This window comes from Ogataea parapolymorpha, chromosome IV, assembly GCF_000187245.1.
Source record: "Ogataea parapolymorpha DL-1 chromosome IV, whole genome shotgun sequence".
In the NCBI taxonomy this organism is placed as follows: domain Eukaryota; kingdom Fungi; phylum Ascomycota; class Pichiomycetes; order Pichiales; family Pichiaceae; genus Ogataea; species Ogataea parapolymorpha.
The window spans coordinates 168940-188158 of record NC_027863.1 but is presented as its reverse complement, the minus strand read 5'-3'; the positions used below and the strand labels follow the sequence as shown (position 1 = coordinate 188158).

The window sequence follows — 19219 nt, the reverse complement described above, 5'->3', positions numbered from 1 at the left end:
AATCTAGTATTTATTTATTTATTTTTACCATGGCCAAGAGGCCAGTAGACCATGAAGCGGTCGACCAGCCGCCAAAGAGAGAGAAATCTTCCACATCAGAGTCGTCGGAACTTGAAAAAGTAGGAATTCACCCATTGCTGAGAGGCACAACGAAAGTGCCTGCCAACTTTAATCCATTAAAACAGTCTCGAAAACGAGAAGGTTTTGTTGTTAACCCCTACATCGACCAAAAAGACATCAAATACTCGCGACCAAAACGAGAGTTCCATCTTAATGAGAAAGGCAAGTATATTGAGCGCGCAAACGAAATCAGACGTCGACTGGAGGAGGAGAAGCGGGAACAGGAAGAACAAAAGGCATTGGCTGCACAGGGACTTACACCAGATGAAACGACGGGCGAACAGTATTTTCTGCCCGTCCGGCCACCAGCAGTTGAATGGTGGGACCAGCCGCTACTCAGTGAGCGACGGTACGGTGACGAGCTGAAAGTTAAGTATAATGACAAAGACGATCTAAAGAATCCAATCACTGAGTATATCCAGCACCCTGTTCCGGTGATGGCACCGTGGGAGAAGCATCTATCTCCTCCAAAACCATTGTACTTGACAAAGAAGGAGATTAAGCGACTGCGAAAGAACGAACGACAGATGAAACTGAAAGAGAAGCAGGATAGAATGAAGCTTGGACTCGACCCAACTCCTGCGCCAAAAGTGAAGTTGAAGAACTTGATGAACGTTCTGACCAACGATGCGATCAAAAACCCAACAGAGGTGGAAATGCGTGTGCGACAGGAGATAGAGGAGCGCAGACGGCAGCACGAAGCAGCGAACATGGAGCGACACGCCAATAAGGAGGACAAGGCCACCAAAATGGCACGGAAGTTTGAAAAAGACCTACAAAAAGGCTATTTTTCTGCTGTGTTTGCGGTAGAAAGCCTCGAAAACAACCAACACAGATATAAGGTCAATATCAATGCCAAGCAGCTGGAACTGAAGGGCATGTGTTTGAACCTGGAAAATGGACAAACCCTCATTATTGTCGAAGGTGGAGAAAGATCAGTGAGCAAGTATAAACGGCTTATATTGCACCGGATCCAATGGGGCGTCAAATGCGAACTAGTCTGGGAGGGCCAGCTAGTCGATCTGCACTTTTCAAAATGGACAATGTACGATTTCACAGACGAAGATGAAATTCTAGCTTTACTGGCCAAATTTAGACTGGAAAATTACTGGACGCAAGCCAAAAATATCATTAATAGCTCCTAAACGCTTCTATTTACATCACTCCTCGATCTTGGCAAGCAGATCAGAGTCTCTGAAAATCAGGTACTCCTCATCTCCAACCTTGACATTGGCACCGCCAAATGGTGGGATAAGAACTTTGTCACCAGCATTGACACTCACCTTGGTCAGTTCACCGTTTGGGTTGGTAATACCTGGACCAACAGCAATCACATTGGCGATGTTGAGCTTCTCCTGGTTTTTTTCTGGGATGTAGATTCCAGAGGCGGTTTTTTGGGAAGGTTTGACTCTCTGGACGAGAATTCTGTCCAGAGTAGGGATGATCGATTTGGCAGACTTCAAGAAGGACTATGGTGTCAGTGCCGGTATGTAGAGAGACTTACCATTGAATAAAATTTCTCGAACTTTTCTGAACTCGGACCAAATAAAAGTGATCCTGGGCAGTCTGATGTATGCTTACATAATCGCTGACGTACACCAGGGATCACTTCGAGCCAACCAAAATAATCTATTTAGATTATCGATATTTCCAGATGGCTGCCCCATACGTTATTTTCGGCGCAAAAGTCCCCCCACACTGGGTAAGTAAGCCATTGACTTTGCCGCTAACGCTGTAGCTTGCTATTGGCACCATTTTGACCGTTGTTGGAGGAATCTACGGCCCTAAGGCTTTTTCGTCGCCTGCTGCTGCTACTCCAGCTGCTACTCCAGCTGCTCCCCCATCCTCAGAGCCTGAACTAGATGTTGAGAAGGCAATCAAGTAAGTAAAACCATTGGATTACTAACGACAGCGATTTCCTTGCATCTGATAAGAAGGAGTAGGTAGGTGTGATTAGATAAATTCATAAACATGATACAATTGTGAAGTACTGTCAGTAAGGCGCAATTGTGCCACATAGTAGTGCTGGGCTGATTGCATTGAATTTTATTGGTAAACAATAAGAGCGAGTGTCTAGCAAGTGTTTGCCAGCGTTTGCACCCACGTAAGTACCTAGCTGTCTTTTTATTTTTTTTATAATTAAACTATGCTCATTCTGGCCATTGGAGACTTGCACATTCCTGAGCGCGCAGTTGACATACCGCACAAGTTCAAGAAACTCTTACAGCCTACGGGGAAAATCCAGCAAGTTTTGTGTCTAGGGAATGTGACAAACTCACAATCGACGTTAGAATTTCTAAAGTCCTTATCACTGGATTTTCAGATGGTGAAAGGCGATCTCGACCAGGACTACAATCTTCCACTTTCGTTAGTCTTCAATCACGATAAACTCAAGGTTGGCCTTGTGAATGGGTTCCAAATAGTCCCTAAAGCGGACCCTTTGAGTCTGCTATCGCAGGCGCGACTGATGGACGTGGATATATTGATATACGGCTCGACACACAAGGTTGAGGCTTACACGCTTGACGGACGTTTTTTCGTCAACCCTGGTAGTGCCACTGGTGCCTTTAGTACGAGCAAGATGGACCAGGAGGATGTGGATACGGTGGAGGCATATTTAGCAGAGGTGAACGGAAAGAAACGGCAAGGAGACGAGACGAAAGAGGAGAAGAAAGAGGAGAAGAAAGATGCTAATGGCAAGGAAAAAGACCAGAATGGCGACATGAAAGAGGAAGAGCAGCCAGAAAATAGCGAGCCCGAGAAGCCTGTGGAAATCGGAGAGTACATGGATCCCGTTCCCAGCTTCTGTCTTTTGGACATCCAAGGCTCTGTGTGCACGCTGTATTTGTACACATTGATCGACGGTGAAGTAAAGGTGGACAAGCTGACCTACAGAAAAGATGAACAGGAATAAAAAGGGACAATGACGAGCTTCGAAAATAGGGCAGCTTCCGCATGTGTAAAATCTATTGTGCTGGAGAGGATTAAAGAAAAAACTTGACTGAAAAATTTTTTAGTACTCTTTTATATTCATCTTTATATTTGTCAGGAGACGGATGGAAAGATCAATCACCTTTATGATGACCAGAGTGCATTTGGCTCGAGACGGGCCAGGGGGCGTTGTGTCCGCTGGTCTTATCGATGTGGAAAAAAACACGCTACCTAACTAACTTTGTCTGAACCGTGATGATCTCCCATTTCTTCTGTCAACTCTAACGTGAATTGGCCAGCATTCCAGTATATGCATTTACATGTTTTCTCAGATTCTAGTTTAGTTTTCCGACCCCTTCTTCTAGTATACTTTCTAATAAGTCCTCCTCCAAGTTATCCTCGACTCCTCCCTGGAATGAGCTCGGCACAAGCTCCGACAACACCAGATTTTTCTTCATATAGTACGCATCTTCCTTGTCCTGGTAATATGATTTCTCAATACTCAACACCTCAAATTTGAGAGTATCTTTGTATAGATGCAATGCTGCCCTATTACTCTTTCTAACGTGCAAAGAGACATATTTTGCATCATAGTTCTCGCAAAGACTGTATAAACATTGCCTCATGAGCTTCTCTGCGAGTCCCATGCGCCTATACGTGCGCATCACCGAGAGAGAAGTTACATGCCCGTGGGGGGTTTTATCTTCCGATTCAGGGTCATCATCCATTTTTCCAAGCACATAGCCAACGATCTTCTCTCCTGGAGCAACGTACTGCATGTCGCGCTTGGTCTCGTGCGTTGAAGGTCTATCTTGGTGATCAAGTTCGGGGTCGGTGGTCGTCGCCACAAACGATGCCTGGGGCCACGAGAGCAAGTGGTACAGATAGTATTTCATTGTGTAGTTCTCCGGCAAATTAGTGAGGTTGGCATTCTGCATGCCTTCGAGGTCCTCGATGGTGGCCTGTCTGATGGTGATGGCCATGGTGATTTTCTCAAAAAAAAAATAAAACTTGCAATCTGCAAAAAACAAAAAATAACGATCGTCATGTCCAAAATCGCTTCCGGTTACGATCCAGCTGCTGGTCCACGCACAACAGGAACTACGACTGTCATCCGCCCGCGGTCATCAATATACGATAGGAACCTTCATCGTGCAAGACACGATATCAGTGTGTCCAGCCTGAGCTTTCTGTTTATGGAAATGGTGTCGATGAACCTGAACCAGGCAAAAAGCCTGATCGAACTCGAGCGGAAATTAAACAATCTCGGATATTCCATAGGCACTAAAGTGCTGGAGCTGGCCTCGCTACGTGAAAACTTCAGTAACAACCTCACGTCGTCGGGAAAATCGAACATGTCAAAACGAGAAATCAAGGTCCTGGAGATTCTGCATTTCATTACTTCTGTTATATGGCCCAGTCTATTCGAAAAGCCGGCAGACAACCTGGAAAAATCGTCTGAGTCCAACTGTCAGTACATGATCATTGACAATGCTCCTGTCTTGATGAAATATATCTCTGTGCCCAAAGAATATGAAGGACTTAATTGCGAGGCCTTTGTGGCCGGCATAGTGGAAGGAATCCTTGACTCAACTTTCTTCAAGTGCGAGGTTAGTGCGCATACAGTCCCAGTGGACGGCCACCTCGGCCGAACAGTATATTTGATCAATTTCGATGAGGAGTTGATCGCGCGTGAAACTCAATAGATGCATGTACCATAATAACTAGCTTTTCATTCTGAATCCTCAATTTTCTTTGTCTCCCTTTTTTTTCTCTTGTTTGACATGACGACAGTATTTAAAGATTCAGCAAGGCCTAGAAGAGGTAAGTGATGATTACGATTTACTAACAAAGTGTACAATAGACGCTCCAATGTACTAAAACCAAAGTCCACGAATATTATTACTCCCAGAACAAAGGCCTATGAGATACCGTCTATGTCTCCTGAGGCATCAAAGGTAATTGGCCAGTCAACTTTGGACGACCTTCCTGGAGCAAGAACTCCGCCAATGCTGGTGTACAGCTCGAGCTCTGTGTTGAATGAGAACAATCTTTCTGTGACATCCACGCCTTTCCGAACACCCATTGTTGAACTTCCAGAGAGTCTTGATAGTGAACACAGCAAAGACAGCAAATTCGCGGACTTCTTAAGTCGTTTCGAGTGTAAAAGCTCAAAGACTAGCAAAAAAGTTGGTTTCGAAGACCAAAAACATCAAACAAGAAAAGCCAAACCACTGATAAAAGCCAAAAAGCAGAAGAAGTCAAATCCCGGGGACCTTCTGGGTCTGAATGATACAAAACATCAAGTTACGAGATTCCTAATTGTTGACCGGGAGAAGCTGAGGAGTTGGACTCGCAGGGACTTCGAGCTCTTTGTGAATTTGAAAATAAAAGCCTGAAAAGCGGTTATTATACGCTCTCGTGGCCCAGTCGGTTAAGGCGTCAGTCTCATAATCTGAAGATCGCGTGTTCGATTCTCGCCGAGAGCAGCTTTTTTTTCGAACATTTTTTTCCCCGTCACCCCACAAATGCGCTATAGGCTATGCATGGTTGCAACACCCTACTGTGACTATTCTCCACATCGCCCTATCAAAAAGACCAGCAGAAATGGTTCCGCCTTACCAGGGGCAATTTTAGCTCTGGGTTGATTGCTCCCCAAATTTTTTCCCCACTAGCCACATACAGTGCTGCGCAAAATGCGCATGAGTTGAGTCAGGTTCCATTATTTTCCTAATTCCACAGAGTTTAAATAACCAAGATTGCCATGCCTAACTCTTTCTTCCCGGGTTCGCCAACATTGCGAACACCAGGATCTCCAACGATTCAGACACGTCAAAGCTCAATAGTGGAGATGCTGTCTAGCCCACCACCGATTGAGCATCTGGAACTTTCCTCTGTGGATAACTCCCTTTCTAGTCCTGGGTCGCCCGGCAGCCAGTCTATTACATTGGGACAGCAGCTACAGCATCACAGTGGCTCCCACTCGTCATTGTCAAGAAATCCATCTATGTCGAGTTCCAATTCCACATACCTAGGAGGAACTGCGGTTGAATGGCAACATATTCAGTTGGGCGAACTTGTTGAGCAAAACAAGCTTATCACGATAAACTCCAAGATCTCCGTTGAGAAGGCCTTTGAGACACTGGTAAGAAACAACCTCACCTCTGTGCCTGTAGAGGAGTACGAACATGATCCAAATTGCCTGACGTTTGATTACACAGATTTGAACTCGTATTTATTATTGGTCTTGAACAAATTGAAGCCCGAATCTTTATTGCAAATAAACTATGAGCCAAAGGAAGAGATTCCAGAGCTTATTAAGCGTGCTCAACGTGGAGATCAGGTTCCTGTCTCCTTTGTCATCCGTCTCACAAACAAGAATCCGTTTATTAAATTGCGCGAACAAGACACTTTGTCTACCGTGGTAGAAATTCTGGGAACAGGCGTTCATCGCATTGCCATCACTAGAGACAGTCAGCTGACAGGAATATTATCCCAGAGGCGGTTGGTGAAATTCTTATGGGAGAACGCACGGCGGTTCCCTTCAATGGAGCCTTTGCTTAACTCGTCTATCCAGGCCCTCAACATTGGGTCATCAAATGTCATTAGTATCTACGGGGACCAACTATTAATTGAGGCTCTAGTCAAAATGCATGATTTGATGATTTCGTCTTTGGCTGTCGTTGACAGAAACAATCAGCTATTGGGAAACATCTCTGTGACCGATGTCAAGCTCGTGTCGAAGTCGTCCAAGAGCGATCTGCTCTACAAATCCTGCTTGCACTTCATCTCTGTGATTCTGAACTCCCGTGGCCTTGAAAACGGTAAGGATTCGTTCCCGATCTTCCATGTTACCACGTCGTCCTCTCTTGCTCGCACAATGGCCAAGTTGGTGGCCACACAGTCCCACCGTTTATGGATAGTGAAACCGGATACCCAGTCCTCGATATCTTCTGCGTCCTCTGGTCAGGCGCCTCCTTTGGAGTCAAAGAGCATGTCGCCATCTCCGTCGTCAATTTCCATTCATCAGCAGCCTTCTCCTGTCTCAGAATTTGGTGAATCTCGCAGTATGGGCAGGCTGGTTGGAGTTCTCTCTCTCACTGACATTTTATCCTTGTTCGCTAAGACGCTAGGAAAGGAGCACGTTGAACCATCGATTGCACGAAAGCAGAGAAGAAGATCCAGCAGTAGCGCCAGCAGCAGAACCACCTCTTCACTTGAGATGTTTAGAAAGAGCGTCAGTGATCCTGCGGATAGATGAGCTGAAGTGCACTGTGCTTTGCAACCTGATACTTGGTACTGGTCTGCTGGGTACTTTATATAAATTATAATATACATAACTTATTTGCTCTGCTGTGTGTGTCTACGCTTTTCGGAAGACGGCTGAGGCAGGGCTCTTTTTGTTGGCGAGGAATGCGGTGTTTTGCGATTTTTTGATTCGCCCAGGGGCTGGTTGATTAGTTTTTGCAACTCTGGAAGTCCTGGCACAGTCTTTTGCGATTTTAAGGGAGGTAGAACTTCGTGGAGGTTCGATAAACTTTCTTTTATCTGGCCCATTGTCGATTCGAGTTCTTTGTTTGACGATTGTAGCGATGCGTAGGACCTGAGCACCTTGTTTTGTTTCTCAGATTGTTCGGCCACATCTGTATTGGTGGCTGCTACTGAGTTGTTCAGATTAGCGAGCTTGGCTTTTTGGTAATTCAGGTACCCCACGTTGGCCTCCAGATGCGACTGAAGAGAGGTTGCGCACTGATCAACCGATGACAACACTTTGGCGTTACGGTCTGCCAAAGTTTCCGCAAGAGTGGAATTCTTCCGGATCCATTTAGTCTGCTCCTCGGAAATTTTCTCCCTCGTGGAATTAAGTACCATTTCGATAGTTGTTTGCGTTAGTTTTTTGGAAAATTGCGAGAATTGAGACACAAGCTGGGATTTCATATCTTCTATCATCTTTTCTGATTCAGTGGTCACATTTCGCACAATTGGCTTATCGTCAAAAACATTACGTAGATAGCGATCGAACTTGGTATCGTTATTTTGTGACTCGCTGATTCCTGATCTTAATAGGCCCAGCTGGTTCTTGAGTTCAGCAAACACTTTATCCAGCTCGCTTCTAAAAGAACGTAGCTCTTCGGTTTTCTCCAGGATGCGGTTTGTAAGCAATTGCTGTTCTTTTCCAATGGCTTGCAGTTGTTCAGAAATCCTCTCAGCCAGTTTGGTGACGCCAAAATCATTGTCATTCTGTGTACTTCTCGCAACATGTTGCATCACTGGCATTATCAGCTCCTCAAGCTTCTCATTCAGCTTTTTCTGATACCGGTTCTGACTTTTTATCATTTCCTCTGACTCCTGGTTGCAATGCTCAATGACTTGCTGTGTTAGCTTGATCACGTTCATTTCCCGAGATCGCTGACTTTCCAGCGCACTTTCTAGTTGAGAAAGTCTTTCTTCCATGACTTTCATGCTCTGTATGCTCTTGAGCTTTTCCTTTCTTTCGTCTTCTAGAAGATGTGTGTTCTCGTTGGCTTGCATCGTCAAAAGTTCATTCTGACGTCTTAGTTCCTCTGTCTCACTGGTGAGATTTTTGTAATTAATCATGAGCTCGTTATAGTTGGACTCGTTCAAGTACACTCCTTCCTTATTCCTTGTAGCTTTTAAGTCAAGCTTCAGACGATAGTTCTCATCGACAAGCTCTTTGAGCAGCACTTTGTCTGATATTAAAGGCCCTATTTGTGCTGTATTTCGGATATCCTTGGCCTTGGTAGCATATTCTAAAGTGCTTGTGGTAGCCTGTGTATCCACGCCCGCAGGAGAGATGTTGGCAACTAGTACTGTTTTTGTTTTTCCTCCAAGCGAGTCCTGCAGCAAACGTGTCAGTTTAGATTCCCTGTACGGAATATAACTGCTTTTGTCGACTAAGGCATTAATAACTCTGCCCAATGTGAGAAGCGACTGGTTAATGGATCCAGCTTCTTTTGCACGCTGGTTTATCGCTCCTGACCTGCTAATATTCTCAGACCCAGCCAGATCCACAAGGTTCATTTTGGCGTACTGGTACTCAGAGTCAGTTTTCTTTTGGATCAATGTGATACTAAAAATTGTGTGCGAGCGACTGGATAAATCATTCATTTTGGTAGCAGCGGTTTGCCGACGTTCCAAGCCCTTTTTCAAAAGCTCCAGACCTTCTCCGGCCTTCCGAATGTGATGCTCCTCAAGACCGTCAATCCTGATACCGTTTCCAGACGAGTTTTTGCGCTCAAAGATGCGAAGACGCGCATTTTTTGTATCTCCAAGCAGATCCTTCAATTCCTCGTTGTAAATCTCAACAAACGAGCACTTGATCATGAAATCATCGTCGACGCATTCAAACAATTTGCAGAGCACGCGCGGAACAAGCCCTGCTTCTCTTCCTGGTTCTTTATCGCTGATGTCTCCACACATGGTGTACGTTTTCCCCGATCCAGTCTGACCGTAGGCCAATATCGTGCAATTGTAGCCCCTCAGAAACTCACTGACCAGTGGCAGGCCAACATCGCGGAAAAATACTGTTTGATCGGCGGCAGGACCAAAGGCTTGATCCACGGTATAAACTCTTGTGTCTGCAACTTGACTGGTGATGAAATCCTGCGATGTGTTGACACTAACCTGGTTTGCCCCCGGCTGATCTGGAATACGTACCACCACGGGGCTTTTCATCTGCAATTCGCGCTCATTTCGTCCTCGGCAGCGCACAATAACGCTGATGGACTCGGTAGACATAAAGTAAACAATAATATTTTTATTTCGCGTACGATACATGTTGATAAATATTTTTCGGTCTAGGTGAAGAGAAACGAGAATTCAGTCTTTGTGAAAAATTGCTGATCGTAGCTCTCGTCGAGCGTAACTACCTTTCCGGAAGGGTTTCTGTACCGAAGCTGTCGCTGCGTCCAGATCTTTTTCACCTTACTGATGTACATTCTCACGCTTTTCAGTCCAAAGGCCAGTAGCGTATGCAGCAGACAGTCCACCAACACTTTGTCCACAGCATCAATGCAGCAATAAGCACACATAATTAGACACCATTGGAACATTGCGATACGGTGGTCCATCTCGATGTTCACGTATCTATCGAAATCCATTGGTTGGAGGCTCGAGATGTGCTTTTGACACAGCATCTCCAATTCTTCGTCGTTGAGGAAAAAACTGTTGGTGCTTTCGTTATATTGAACTTTGGCAGCTGTCTCTTCAAGCATTATGAGTGAGTTGTAATAGCTTTCCAGGTCCGTCAAATCTTTGTGTTTTAGCTGTATGAAGAAACAGCACGATTCTAGCACCTTCTTCAGCAACCGCTGAACAACCGGATTGCTAACCTTGCAACCCAGAAATTGCTCAGACGTCAACACATACAAATACAATGTTTCCAGCCGGATGTTCTGGGTGAAATCGTAGAATGAAAACCAGCTGTGTGTCTCAAAATCGCTCTCTAAGGATTCTGAGGTCATGATTCCTTCACGCAATTTTTCAGACGTTATATGGTAGTATCCTGAGATTGAAAGTTGCGTTTTGTCGGCACCTTTGTATAGAGGATGGTATTTTGAATCAATTGGAATCATATATGGCCTTTTGTTAGTCACCACTCGGAACTGTTTTGCTTTGTCTATCACTGAAAAAATATGTGCTATCGTGAATGGATCGATCTTCTCATTCCGTTTAGCAGCCACAATCTCCTTAGCCACCTCCGCCGTGCCGTCGCTATATCCTAGGTACATCTTGAACCCTCCTTCGCAAAAATTGTCGCCAATGTATCCATCTATAACCATCCCCATTTTGCTGAGCTTAGAAAGCGGTCCGTGATTCAATGGGATTGGAATCCAAGTGGCCAGTTCGTCCAAATCCAGGCTGCTCGCGCCAGCAGAGGCTATCCCTGAGGAAATTTCCAGTGAACAGAACAGGTAGCGTGCTAGAATTAGCGAGTCCGAATCAATACTCTTCTCTCCCATGAATTTCCCCAGAAACTGTTTTGCTCCGCGAAGGTGCAACGACCAGCGATAGTCTCTGTTTGAGGACAAATCTGCGGCCAAAATCAAACTCGTGAGCAGCGCAGGTTCCACTTTCTCGTCCGAGTTGTTGATGTTTTCTAGTATTTCCCGGAGCGATTGAAAACAAATGGAAAGATAGTGCACACGGTACTTGTCGTTGATATCGATCTGAGTGTCGAGCTCAGCAATGTAATTCTTGTCAGCTTGGCCACCAAACTTTGACAAATGGATTTCCTTATCGATTCGCGCTTTTTCTGTTAAAAAACGAGCTCCAGATGCCAACATCGCGTTGAGTAGATAGTTACTTTTTTGTGCTTCTGCTAAAAAAGTTACAATGAATGGCGATTCCAGGTAAGAAGTCGCCAAAGGAAACAGGATCAAGTGCACATCCTTCACAAACGCCTGTAGATGCAGTGATTCGGAAGCATTGATGTGCAACGAGTTGGCGATCTTGTTCAGGTCTCGCTCATCAAAGCTTTGTCTAAGATTGTAAAGGTAGTCGTACCGCAGCACCGAATCAGAGCTTGATGAATTGCTGTCTGAAGCCTGTCTTGCTCTATTATCAAGCTGAAGATTTGAAAAGTCATAATCTGGCAACAACGACTGAAGATCCGTGACGTTGTTATCATTCTCGAAATATTCCGACAGTCCAGCTATTCCTCCGAAAAGCATCTCCTGGTTCGCCAACAGATTCGAAAGCCCTTCGGTCACAGACTTGCTCGTTTCATTGGCTGATTCCGGCTCAGATTCTGGTTTCGAATGAGGCACGAGCTGGGCTTCGGGCTCGGTTTTCGCAGAACTGACACCCTGAAATTTGAAGACTCTATAGTAAATGCATTCTGCGCCGATTTTCGCACATCGTCCGCAAGTGGGGAATGTTTCGTCGCATTTGACCTTACGCTTCTTGCAGGCCATACAGCCATTTCTTGAGTACTTTTGGCGTTTTCGAACAGGTCTCTGTTTTTCTGGAGCCATGCGATGACTTGCGATAAGGAATTTTCTCCGAGCAAAAAATAAATCCATTTAAAAAGAGTATAAATATAAAAGCTCTAGTACTCTAGTCTTGGTTGCCAAACAAGAAGTCAACGATCCGGTTGTACCAGCGTTTCACTGGTTTTCCGTGGATCTCTACCATACGGGCCAAGTGTCTCTCGTGCGCCTCGACTTCCTCAAGGCCACTCACTAAATCTGCATCCAGCGGATTCACGTATTTGGTCCGCTTGAATATCTTCCAAAATAGGTACAATCCTGCGTCGACGAATATCATGAGGTAGCAGAAAAGGAACGTTTCCACAGACCAGTCTCCTGGCAAAAACACCTCATAGCCTTGCACCCAAACCATGCAGAAGATAGCAATGAAGGCTGCAATGGAAATGTATGGTTGCCACCATGCCTTAAATGGAAAGGCCTCTCTGTCGATGCCCTGCTTCGAGACTGCTCTTCTGAAATGCAAATAGGTAACAAGAATACTCAGGAAGTTGATCATCTGGGAAGCTGTCACGAGGTTGACTATCCAAGAGAGCACAGTAGCAGAATTCTCGCCCAGCTGTAGGAATGCAAGGAATCCCCAACATAGCGACAAACAAACCGCGTAGATTGGCACACCGGCCTTGTTGCAGTACGAGAAGAACCTTGGAGCTTTGCCTTCTAGCGACATTCCGTAGAGACTTCTGGAAGAACAGTAGGTGTAGGAGTTGCCTGCAGAGAAGGCGGCAGTGAGTAACAACGCGTTAACAATGTGCGGTAAAACTCTCACCTTTAGGTTGTTCATAGCAATGATATAAGCAGAGGCACCTGCGCCCGCAGTTCCCTTCTCAATGGCTGCCACCAGATTAGGGTCATTCCAAGGACACACAGTGCCCATGGCAAGACTTCCTCCGACAAAGAAAATAGTCAGTCTGTAGGCCACCTGTTTGAATGCGGACGGGAGAATCTTTCTTGGATTCACAACCTCACCAGCAGACATAGAGACATATTCAGGTCCAGCAATCAGGTACGAGAAGGTAATCAAGGCTCCCAAAAAGGATTGGAAGCGGCCAAGGTCACCTGTGTGGATATATTCGGCGATTGGGGGCTGCCAATTGCGGAATCCATACACGTCGTGGATAGGATTACCCCCCACCATGGTGACAAAGGTGAACATCATGAGTCCCAGAGCTAAGATCACTTTTCCAATCGACAGCCAAAATTCGGTTTCTCCATAATATTTCACCGCACTGATGTTGATCAAAAAATACAACACCAGTTGGATAGCAATAGGAATGCCAGGAGAGTAGTCGTTTCTCCAGAAGTGGATCAGTGTGTTGAACAGCGTGAGCTCAAATGGAATCAACGCACATTCAAGGACCCAAAAATTCCATCCTGTCATAAAGCTCAAAGCCTCGTCAACACATCTCTCCGATAATCTGATAAACGGCGATGGGATTGGCAAATAACACACCATCTCTGCGCAGGCTGCCGTGACGGCCAAAATAGGCAGACTCCAAACTACACAGCCCAAAAATAGGGCTAGTGGTCCACTCTTGTGTAGCTGCGTTGACAGATTCACAAATAAGCCGACACCAATAGTGCCCCCAATACCAATAAGCTGGATGTGTCTGTTCTTCAAACTTCTGTGGGTGTGGCCAACATCATATATGTCCACCTCAGAGGAGATATCTGTCTGCAAATCGAAGTTAACAATGTTTTTTTCGTCCTTCACCGGTTGTCCGTCAACAGGAGCAGAAGTCGATCTCGCGATTTCGACAGTTCTGCCCTCCTGTGACTTACCCGCAGGCTTCACAGGAGGAACGGGGACAAAGACGTCTTTTAAGAACTGGGTTACCTTTGACATGAATTAGTTTTAGTCAGGATGAGAAAACGTGACAGAAGGGACCCTTGGAAATTTTTTCGCTGCGGGCCCAGTCCTTATATACTTCCGGACGTCTGCAACAGGGATGTTGTGGCTGCTTCAAGTTATAATGTCCAAGTCCGCTTACGAACTGTTCTTATTCGATTTGATGAGGTATTTCGTCACTGATAAGGCAATTACGAGATAACGCACGATCTTATCACTGGTGAGAAGCCCAATACTTGTGAGCTTCTCCGCATTGCGACGTCTTTTTTCAAATGGCATATTACGTAAACGTGCCAGATGTGCATGACTTTGGACGGTCGGCGTCCGTATTTTGGAAAACCTTGGCAAGAACTCTTGAACACTGCTCAGCCTCTGAGAAAGCTAGTATATGTAGATGGCTGCTATTCTGCCTATTCTGCATGAGATAAGATGCGATGTGCACATCTCGCAAATTTCCGACGACGTCTCGGAAACACCGCCCTGCGATATCTATCAAACTTCCGAAATCGGAAACCAAATCGCGGAATTGGCGAAGCCACCACTCAACCGTTTGGACAGCAACGGCCATGGTTGCGCTGGCCTCGGAACTATTCCGACACCATCTGCTCCTATATAAACAAGTTCCAGCCTTCCATGTATCCTCACGAGTATAATGTCTGAGCTCCCAAAAACTGTTCCTGCTACATGGTACACCAGCGACAAGTTCATTGAAGCTGCGAAGCACAAAATATACAACAAAGGCTGGCACTTTGTGTCCATTGTTAACGCATTTTCCATGCACCCTGAGCTGAACGACGGGCTAAAAGAGGCCTTGCAACTGGATTTCGTGGGCAACCCTTTTTTCGGGCTGTGTAACGTCGACGACCCATACGCGGTCAAGAGTCTCAACCTACGGTACGGTGTGTACAAGGATATCGTGGAAGGATGTACTAGCGACGAAGAGAAAGCTGCACGGATTGAGAAGTTAGAACCTGTCAATCACGTGGTCACCGAGGGCGGGCTGGTGTTCATAACCCACGAAAGAACTCCTTCGCAGAGTCTGGAGGATTATTTTGGGAACGAGCTTGGCCAGTTTATTAATGACAAGGATTTCCGAAGCCGCACGCTGCGCCGCAGACTCGTGTACGAGTGTGACTATAATTTCCTCACCTTTATTGATGGGTATCAGGAGTGTTTGCACTGCCAGTACACACACCCTGCATTCAGCAAGGTGTATCCGTTCGAGTTCTACAAGGTTGACATTCACACCAACTTCTGCCGCCACCACTGCAATCCTGTAGGCGAACAGGACGATGCAGGACTATTTCTCTATTTTTTCCCATCGTGCACCCTGAACCAATACGGGGGAGGCATGGGAATTTTCCGCGCTAATCCAGTCAACGGTAACAAGACCAGGATGGAGTTTGAATATTTCTTTGACGGCAGCGATGAGGAGTTCGAGGCCTACTTCAAGTTTGCCAGACAGGTCGCACTCGAGGATATTTGGCTGTGTGAGGCGGCCCAACAGAACCTTATAAGTGGGGTGTACCAACAGGGCTTGCTGCATCCTAAAAAAGAAGTCGGGGTGGTTTACTACCAGTCGCTGGTTCGTGAAAGAATAATGGCTTAGCTCCGAGATGTGGAGGCAGTCTGGTCAGACTGTGCGGCAATTAAATAAGACGCGGATGTACTGCACCAGAGTGAATAAAGGAATTCCAATTCGATAGCAAATATTGCTGTAATAATGAGTGACCAGATTTATTACCGAACCTAGCCAGCCCGGGGTTTTTTACACAATAGGAAAAAAAGGACTCGATTATTCGATGCTGCTGCAAATCACGCCAGACATAATAAGTCACCCGTTTACTCCGCATGCACTCCCCCACTGATCATGATTAATGGTTCTGGACGGCTAAATCATTGATCACTGCGTCCCGGACCTCGTACCGACGTGGAAATTAGCCGGCACTCGGTTGTGAGAGATTATCCTATATAAACCACAAAATCCTATCTCCCTTTTGCCAATGAAAGGTTTACTTTATTACGGTACAAACGATATTCGCTACTCCGAAACGGTTCCTGAACCGGAGATCAAGAATCCCAACGATGTCAAGATCAAAGTCAGCTATTGTGGAATCTGTGGCACGGACTTGAAAGAATTCACATATTCTGGAGGTCCTGTTTTTTTCCCTAAACAAGGCACCAAGGACAAGATTTCGGGATACGAACTTCCTCTCTGTCCTGGACATGAATTTAGCGGAACGGTGGTCGAGGTTGGCTCTGGTGTCACAAGTGTGAAACCTGGTGACAGAGTCGCAGTTGAAGCTACGTCGCATTGCTCCGACAGATCGCGCTACAAGGACACGGTCGCCCAAGACCTTGGGCTCTGTATGGCCTGCCAGAGCGGATCTCCGAACTGCTGTGCGTCGCTGAGCTTCTGCGGTTTGGGTGGTGCCAGCGGCGGTTTTGCCGAGTACGTCGTTTACGGTGAGGACCACATGGTCAAGCTGCCAGACTCGATTCCCGACGATATTGGAGCACTGGTTGAGCCTATTTCTGTTGCCTGGCATGCTGTTGAACGCGCTAGATTCCAGCCTGGTCAGACGGCCCTGGTTCTTGGAGGAGGTCCTATCGGCCTTGCCACCATTCTTGCTCTGCAAGGCCATCATGCGGGCAAAATTGTGTGTTCCGAGCCGGCCTTGATCAGAAGACAGTTTGCAAAGGAACTGGGCGCTGAAGTGTTCGATCCTTCTACATGTGACGACGCAAATGCTGTTCTCAAGGCTATGGTGCCGGAGAACGAGGGATTCCATGCAGCCTTCGACTGCTCTGGTGTTCCTCAGACATTCACCACCTCAATTGTCGCCACGGGACCTTCTGGAATCGCCGTCAATGTGGCCGTTTGGGGAGACCACCCAATTGGATTCATGCCAATGTCTCTGACTTACCAGGAGAAATACGCTACCGGCTCCATGTGCTACACCGTCAAGGACTTCCAGGAAGTTGTCAAGGCCTTGGAAGATGGTCTCATATCTTTGGACAAAGCGCGCAAGATGATTACAGGCAAAGTCCACCTAAAGGACGGAGTCGAGAAGGGCTTTAAACAGCTGATCGAGCACAAGGAGAACAATGTCAAGATCCTGGTGACGCCGAACGAGGTTTCCTAACTAATAATATACATACATCATACATATGTATGTCCTAGAGCCAAGACTTGCGCATTAGGAAAAATAGCTGGTAGTTTGCATTATGGTGGCCGGCCTCCCAGGAAATTAATCTATGATTTACATATGGACTCGATTACGTAACAGGTGCTGAGCATTTAATAATTACCTACTATTTTCTAAATTAGTAAATTGTATGTTTCTTGAGCAGGAGGAGATACTAGAGCAATTTCAAAACATCTCCAATTGCCAAATCCCTGTGTCCGAACAGATTGCATTGCTAGAGTCTGTGAACTGGAATTTAGAGCTTGCATTGATTCAGTACTGGCAGTTGTATCCAAGAAGGGCGAATTTTGAGAGACGAGACGTTAACATGGCAACGGATAGTTCGTCCAACAGTGCATCAAATAGTGCATCGAATCAGCGAAGCTGGTTTTCTTCGTTGTTCCAAAATTCAGAGGAGACATACGTGCCTCTGATGCCAGGGTCTTTCCCCATCACTGAAGAACGACAGCCCTCAAAGCTCCACAGAATTGTCAACACCACTTTCAAATGGCTACTAGATCAACTAGTGTTATTTGTTGTCGTGCCGTTGTACGTCTTATTACGCATATTGGGGCTCGCTTTGCTTGTTGTGATTGGTGGCATCGTTCCAATAATCATGAAACTGCATCCAAGTAGATACCATGTCATTCGCAAGAACGCTGATCCCGCTGATATGGCTCGCCGATTTATTGTTGACTTTGACGATTTGATCGGGAACGTGTCTCGCGGAGACGCAGATGAAGACGAAACTGGAGACTTAATTAATCAAGCTGACATGATGGAAATTCAGCGCCCTGATTTCCTTGAGTGCTCGTATTCGCACGCTTTGCATTTTGCTAAAAAAGATGCCAGATGGCTCCTGCTGTATATCCACAGTGAGAATCACCAAGACACCAAGAACTTTATCCAGGATGTGCTGATAAGTCCTGAGTTTCTCCAATTCATTAGAGAGAAGCAAATACTCATATGGGGTGGAGACATAAAAGACAGTGAAGCGTATCAAGTGGCTAATCAGTTCAAAGTGACTCGACTTCCTTTCCTTGGAATGTTGTGTTTGACGGTCAACGAGACGCCCACGGCCTCTGGAGTGCAACAGTCGGATCCGATTCTGTCTATGGTTTGCAAAATTCAAGGTTATATGCCTAGTGCTCAGGTGCTTTCCAAATTGCAAAAAAATTACAACAAGTTCAATCCCAAGCTGGAGAGTATCCGCGCAGATGTGCAACGTCTTCATAATGACCGCCAGACACGTCAACTACAGGATCAGGCTTACGAAAACTCGCTCAGAAGAGATAGAATGCGCAGAATGGAGGAGGCCCTTTTACAAAGAGAACGGCAAGAGCAAACGCGAGCCGCCACTCTGAGGGAGAAGTGGCTTAAATGGAGAAAGTCTACGTTATTGCCGGATCCCGAGCCCGCAATTGCCGCACGAATCGCGATCCGTCTGCCGGACGGGAAAAGAGTTCGGCACAATTTCGATAAAAACGCTAAAATTGAGGAAATATATGCATTTGTCGAATGCACCTACTTAAACAACGTGGAGATTTCCGATTCCGACACTCTCGAAAGACCCATTGGTTACAATCACCAGTACAAGTTTGATGTGTATACAGTGTATCCACGAGAGAAAGTTGTCGTGGACGATGAACTGAGTATTGCCGATTCCCAACAGGTGTATCCTGATGGAAACTTGGTTGTCGAGCTAAATAGTGAAAATTAAATGCGTTAGTTGTGAATCTTCTTAGCCCGTTTCTTAGCCTTCTTCTTGTCTTTCTTCTTCAGTCCCTTGAGTCCGCTTTTAAGAATATTGGCATACTCGTTCCAAAATGTTTCAAGCTGGTTAGGCGCGATTTCTGTGCTCAGCTTCACTCTTTTGGACTTGTCTTTATTGCCATCGGTCACTCTCACCAACACCGAGTACGATTCTTTTCCAGATCCAGCTGCACCTTCGATATCCTTCGTGATGTCGTACGAGAGTCTCTTTTGTGTGATGTATATGGACTTGCCGCTATTCTTTTCCAGCAGTGCACTCACTTGTTTGAGAAACTGGCGTTAGCAATACGGTACCTAATTTCTTACCTCCTGGTTCTCTAACCTCGTCATGCTGAGAAGATATATGTATA

General features: G+C 45.9%; 13 protein-coding genes and 1 non-coding gene across 14 annotated transcripts; 8 read left to right on the top strand and 6 right to left on the bottom strand.

Moving 5' to 3' along the window:
- Positions 1 to 29: 29 nt before the first annotated feature.
- HPODL_00998 (uncharacterized protein) lies at positions 30 to 1265 on the top strand (the record flags this gene model as incomplete). Its single annotated transcript, XM_014079446.1, has 1 exon — positions 30 to 1265. One exon carries the CDS (start codon positions 30 to 32, stop codon positions 1263 to 1265), a length of 1236 nt encoding a protein of 411 aa, XP_013934921.1.
- A 15-nt stretch (positions 1266 to 1280) lies between these two features.
- On the bottom strand, positions 1281 to 1627 carry HPODL_00997 (uncharacterized protein; the record flags this gene model as incomplete). Its single annotated transcript, XM_014079445.1, has 2 exons — positions 1281 to 1589; positions 1625 to 1627. 2 exons carry the CDS (start codon positions 1625 to 1627, stop codon positions 1281 to 1283), a joined length of 312 nt encoding a protein of 103 aa, XP_013934920.1.
- A 639-nt stretch (positions 1628 to 2266) lies between these two features.
- On the top strand, positions 2267 to 3034 carry HPODL_00996 (Vacuolar protein sorting-associated protein 29; the record flags this gene model as incomplete). The annotated part of the gene is made up of 1 exon (XM_014079444.1): positions 2267 to 3034. The coding sequence occupies one exon, from the start codon at positions 2267 to 2269 to the stop codon at positions 3032 to 3034; it is 768 nt and encodes a 255-aa protein (XP_013934919.1).
- A 352-nt stretch (positions 3035 to 3386) lies between these two features.
- Positions 3387 to 4034, bottom strand: HPODL_00995 (N-terminal acetyltransferase complex ARD1 subunit (Arrest-defective protein 1); the record flags this gene model as incomplete). Its single annotated transcript, XM_014079443.1, has 1 exon — positions 3387 to 4034. One exon carries the CDS (start codon positions 4032 to 4034, stop codon positions 3387 to 3389), a length of 648 nt encoding a protein of 215 aa, XP_013934918.1.
- A 63-nt stretch (positions 4035 to 4097) lies between these two features.
- HPODL_00994 (Transport protein particle (TRAPP) complex subunit) lies at positions 4098 to 4757 on the top strand (the record flags this gene model as incomplete). Its single annotated transcript, XM_014079442.1, has 1 exon — positions 4098 to 4757. The coding sequence occupies one exon, from the start codon at positions 4098 to 4100 to the stop codon at positions 4755 to 4757; it is 660 nt and encodes a 219-aa protein (XP_013934917.1).
- A 709-nt stretch (positions 4758 to 5466) lies between these two features.
- HPODL_05412 lies at positions 5467 to 5540 on the top strand. The gene has a single exon. It is a non-coding gene; the product is annotated as a tRNA-Met (tRNA).
- A 275-nt stretch (positions 5541 to 5815) lies between these two features.
- HPODL_00993 (uncharacterized protein) lies at positions 5816 to 7312 on the top strand (the record flags this gene model as incomplete). Its single annotated transcript, XM_014079441.1, has 1 exon — positions 5816 to 7312. The coding sequence occupies one exon, from the start codon at positions 5816 to 5818 to the stop codon at positions 7310 to 7312; it is 1497 nt and encodes a 498-aa protein (XP_013934916.1).
- Positions 7313 to 7392: 80 nt separating this feature from the next.
- On the bottom strand, positions 7393 to 9810 carry HPODL_00992 (Kinesin-like protein bimC; the record flags this gene model as incomplete). Its single annotated transcript, XM_014079440.1, has 1 exon — positions 7393 to 9810. One exon carries the CDS (start codon positions 9808 to 9810, stop codon positions 7393 to 7395), a length of 2418 nt encoding a protein of 805 aa, XP_013934915.1.
- Positions 9811 to 9869: 59 nt separating this feature from the next.
- Positions 9870 to 12047, bottom strand: HPODL_00991 (uncharacterized protein; the record flags this gene model as incomplete). Its single annotated transcript, XM_014079439.1, has 1 exon — positions 9870 to 12047. The coding sequence occupies one exon, from the start codon at positions 12045 to 12047 to the stop codon at positions 9870 to 9872; it is 2178 nt and encodes a 725-aa protein (XP_013934914.1).
- An 82-nt stretch (positions 12048 to 12129) lies between these two features.
- Positions 12130 to 13905, bottom strand: HPODL_00990 (General amino acid permease AGP2; the record flags this gene model as incomplete). Its single annotated transcript, XM_014079438.1, has 1 exon — positions 12130 to 13905. The coding sequence occupies one exon, from the start codon at positions 13903 to 13905 to the stop codon at positions 12130 to 12132; it is 1776 nt and encodes a 591-aa protein (XP_013934913.1).
- Positions 13906 to 14560: 655 nt separating this feature from the next.
- On the top strand, positions 14561 to 15517 carry HPODL_00989 (uncharacterized protein; the record flags this gene model as incomplete). Its single annotated transcript, XM_014079437.1, has 1 exon — positions 14561 to 15517. The coding sequence occupies one exon, from the start codon at positions 14561 to 14563 to the stop codon at positions 15515 to 15517; it is 957 nt and encodes a 318-aa protein (XP_013934912.1).
- A 394-nt stretch (positions 15518 to 15911) lies between these two features.
- HPODL_00988 (Diacetyl reductase [(R)-acetoin forming]) lies at positions 15912 to 17054 on the top strand (the record flags this gene model as incomplete). The annotated part of the gene is made up of 1 exon (XM_014079436.1): positions 15912 to 17054. One exon carries the CDS (start codon positions 15912 to 15914, stop codon positions 17052 to 17054), a length of 1143 nt encoding a protein of 380 aa, XP_013934911.1.
- Positions 17055 to 17247: 193 nt separating this feature from the next.
- Positions 17248 to 18816, top strand: HPODL_00987 (UBX domain-containing protein 3; the record flags this gene model as incomplete). Its single annotated transcript, XM_014079435.1, has 1 exon — positions 17248 to 18816. The coding sequence occupies one exon, from the start codon at positions 17248 to 17250 to the stop codon at positions 18814 to 18816; it is 1569 nt and encodes a 522-aa protein (XP_013934910.1).
- A 5-nt stretch (positions 18817 to 18821) lies between these two features.
- HPODL_05180 (uncharacterized protein) lies at positions 18822 to 19199 on the bottom strand (the record flags this gene model as incomplete). The annotated part of the gene is made up of 2 exons (XM_014079434.1): positions 18822 to 19142; positions 19176 to 19199. 2 exons carry the CDS (start codon positions 19197 to 19199, stop codon positions 18822 to 18824), a joined length of 345 nt encoding a protein of 114 aa, XP_013934909.1.
- Between the last annotated feature and the right edge of the window lie 20 nt (positions 19200 to 19219).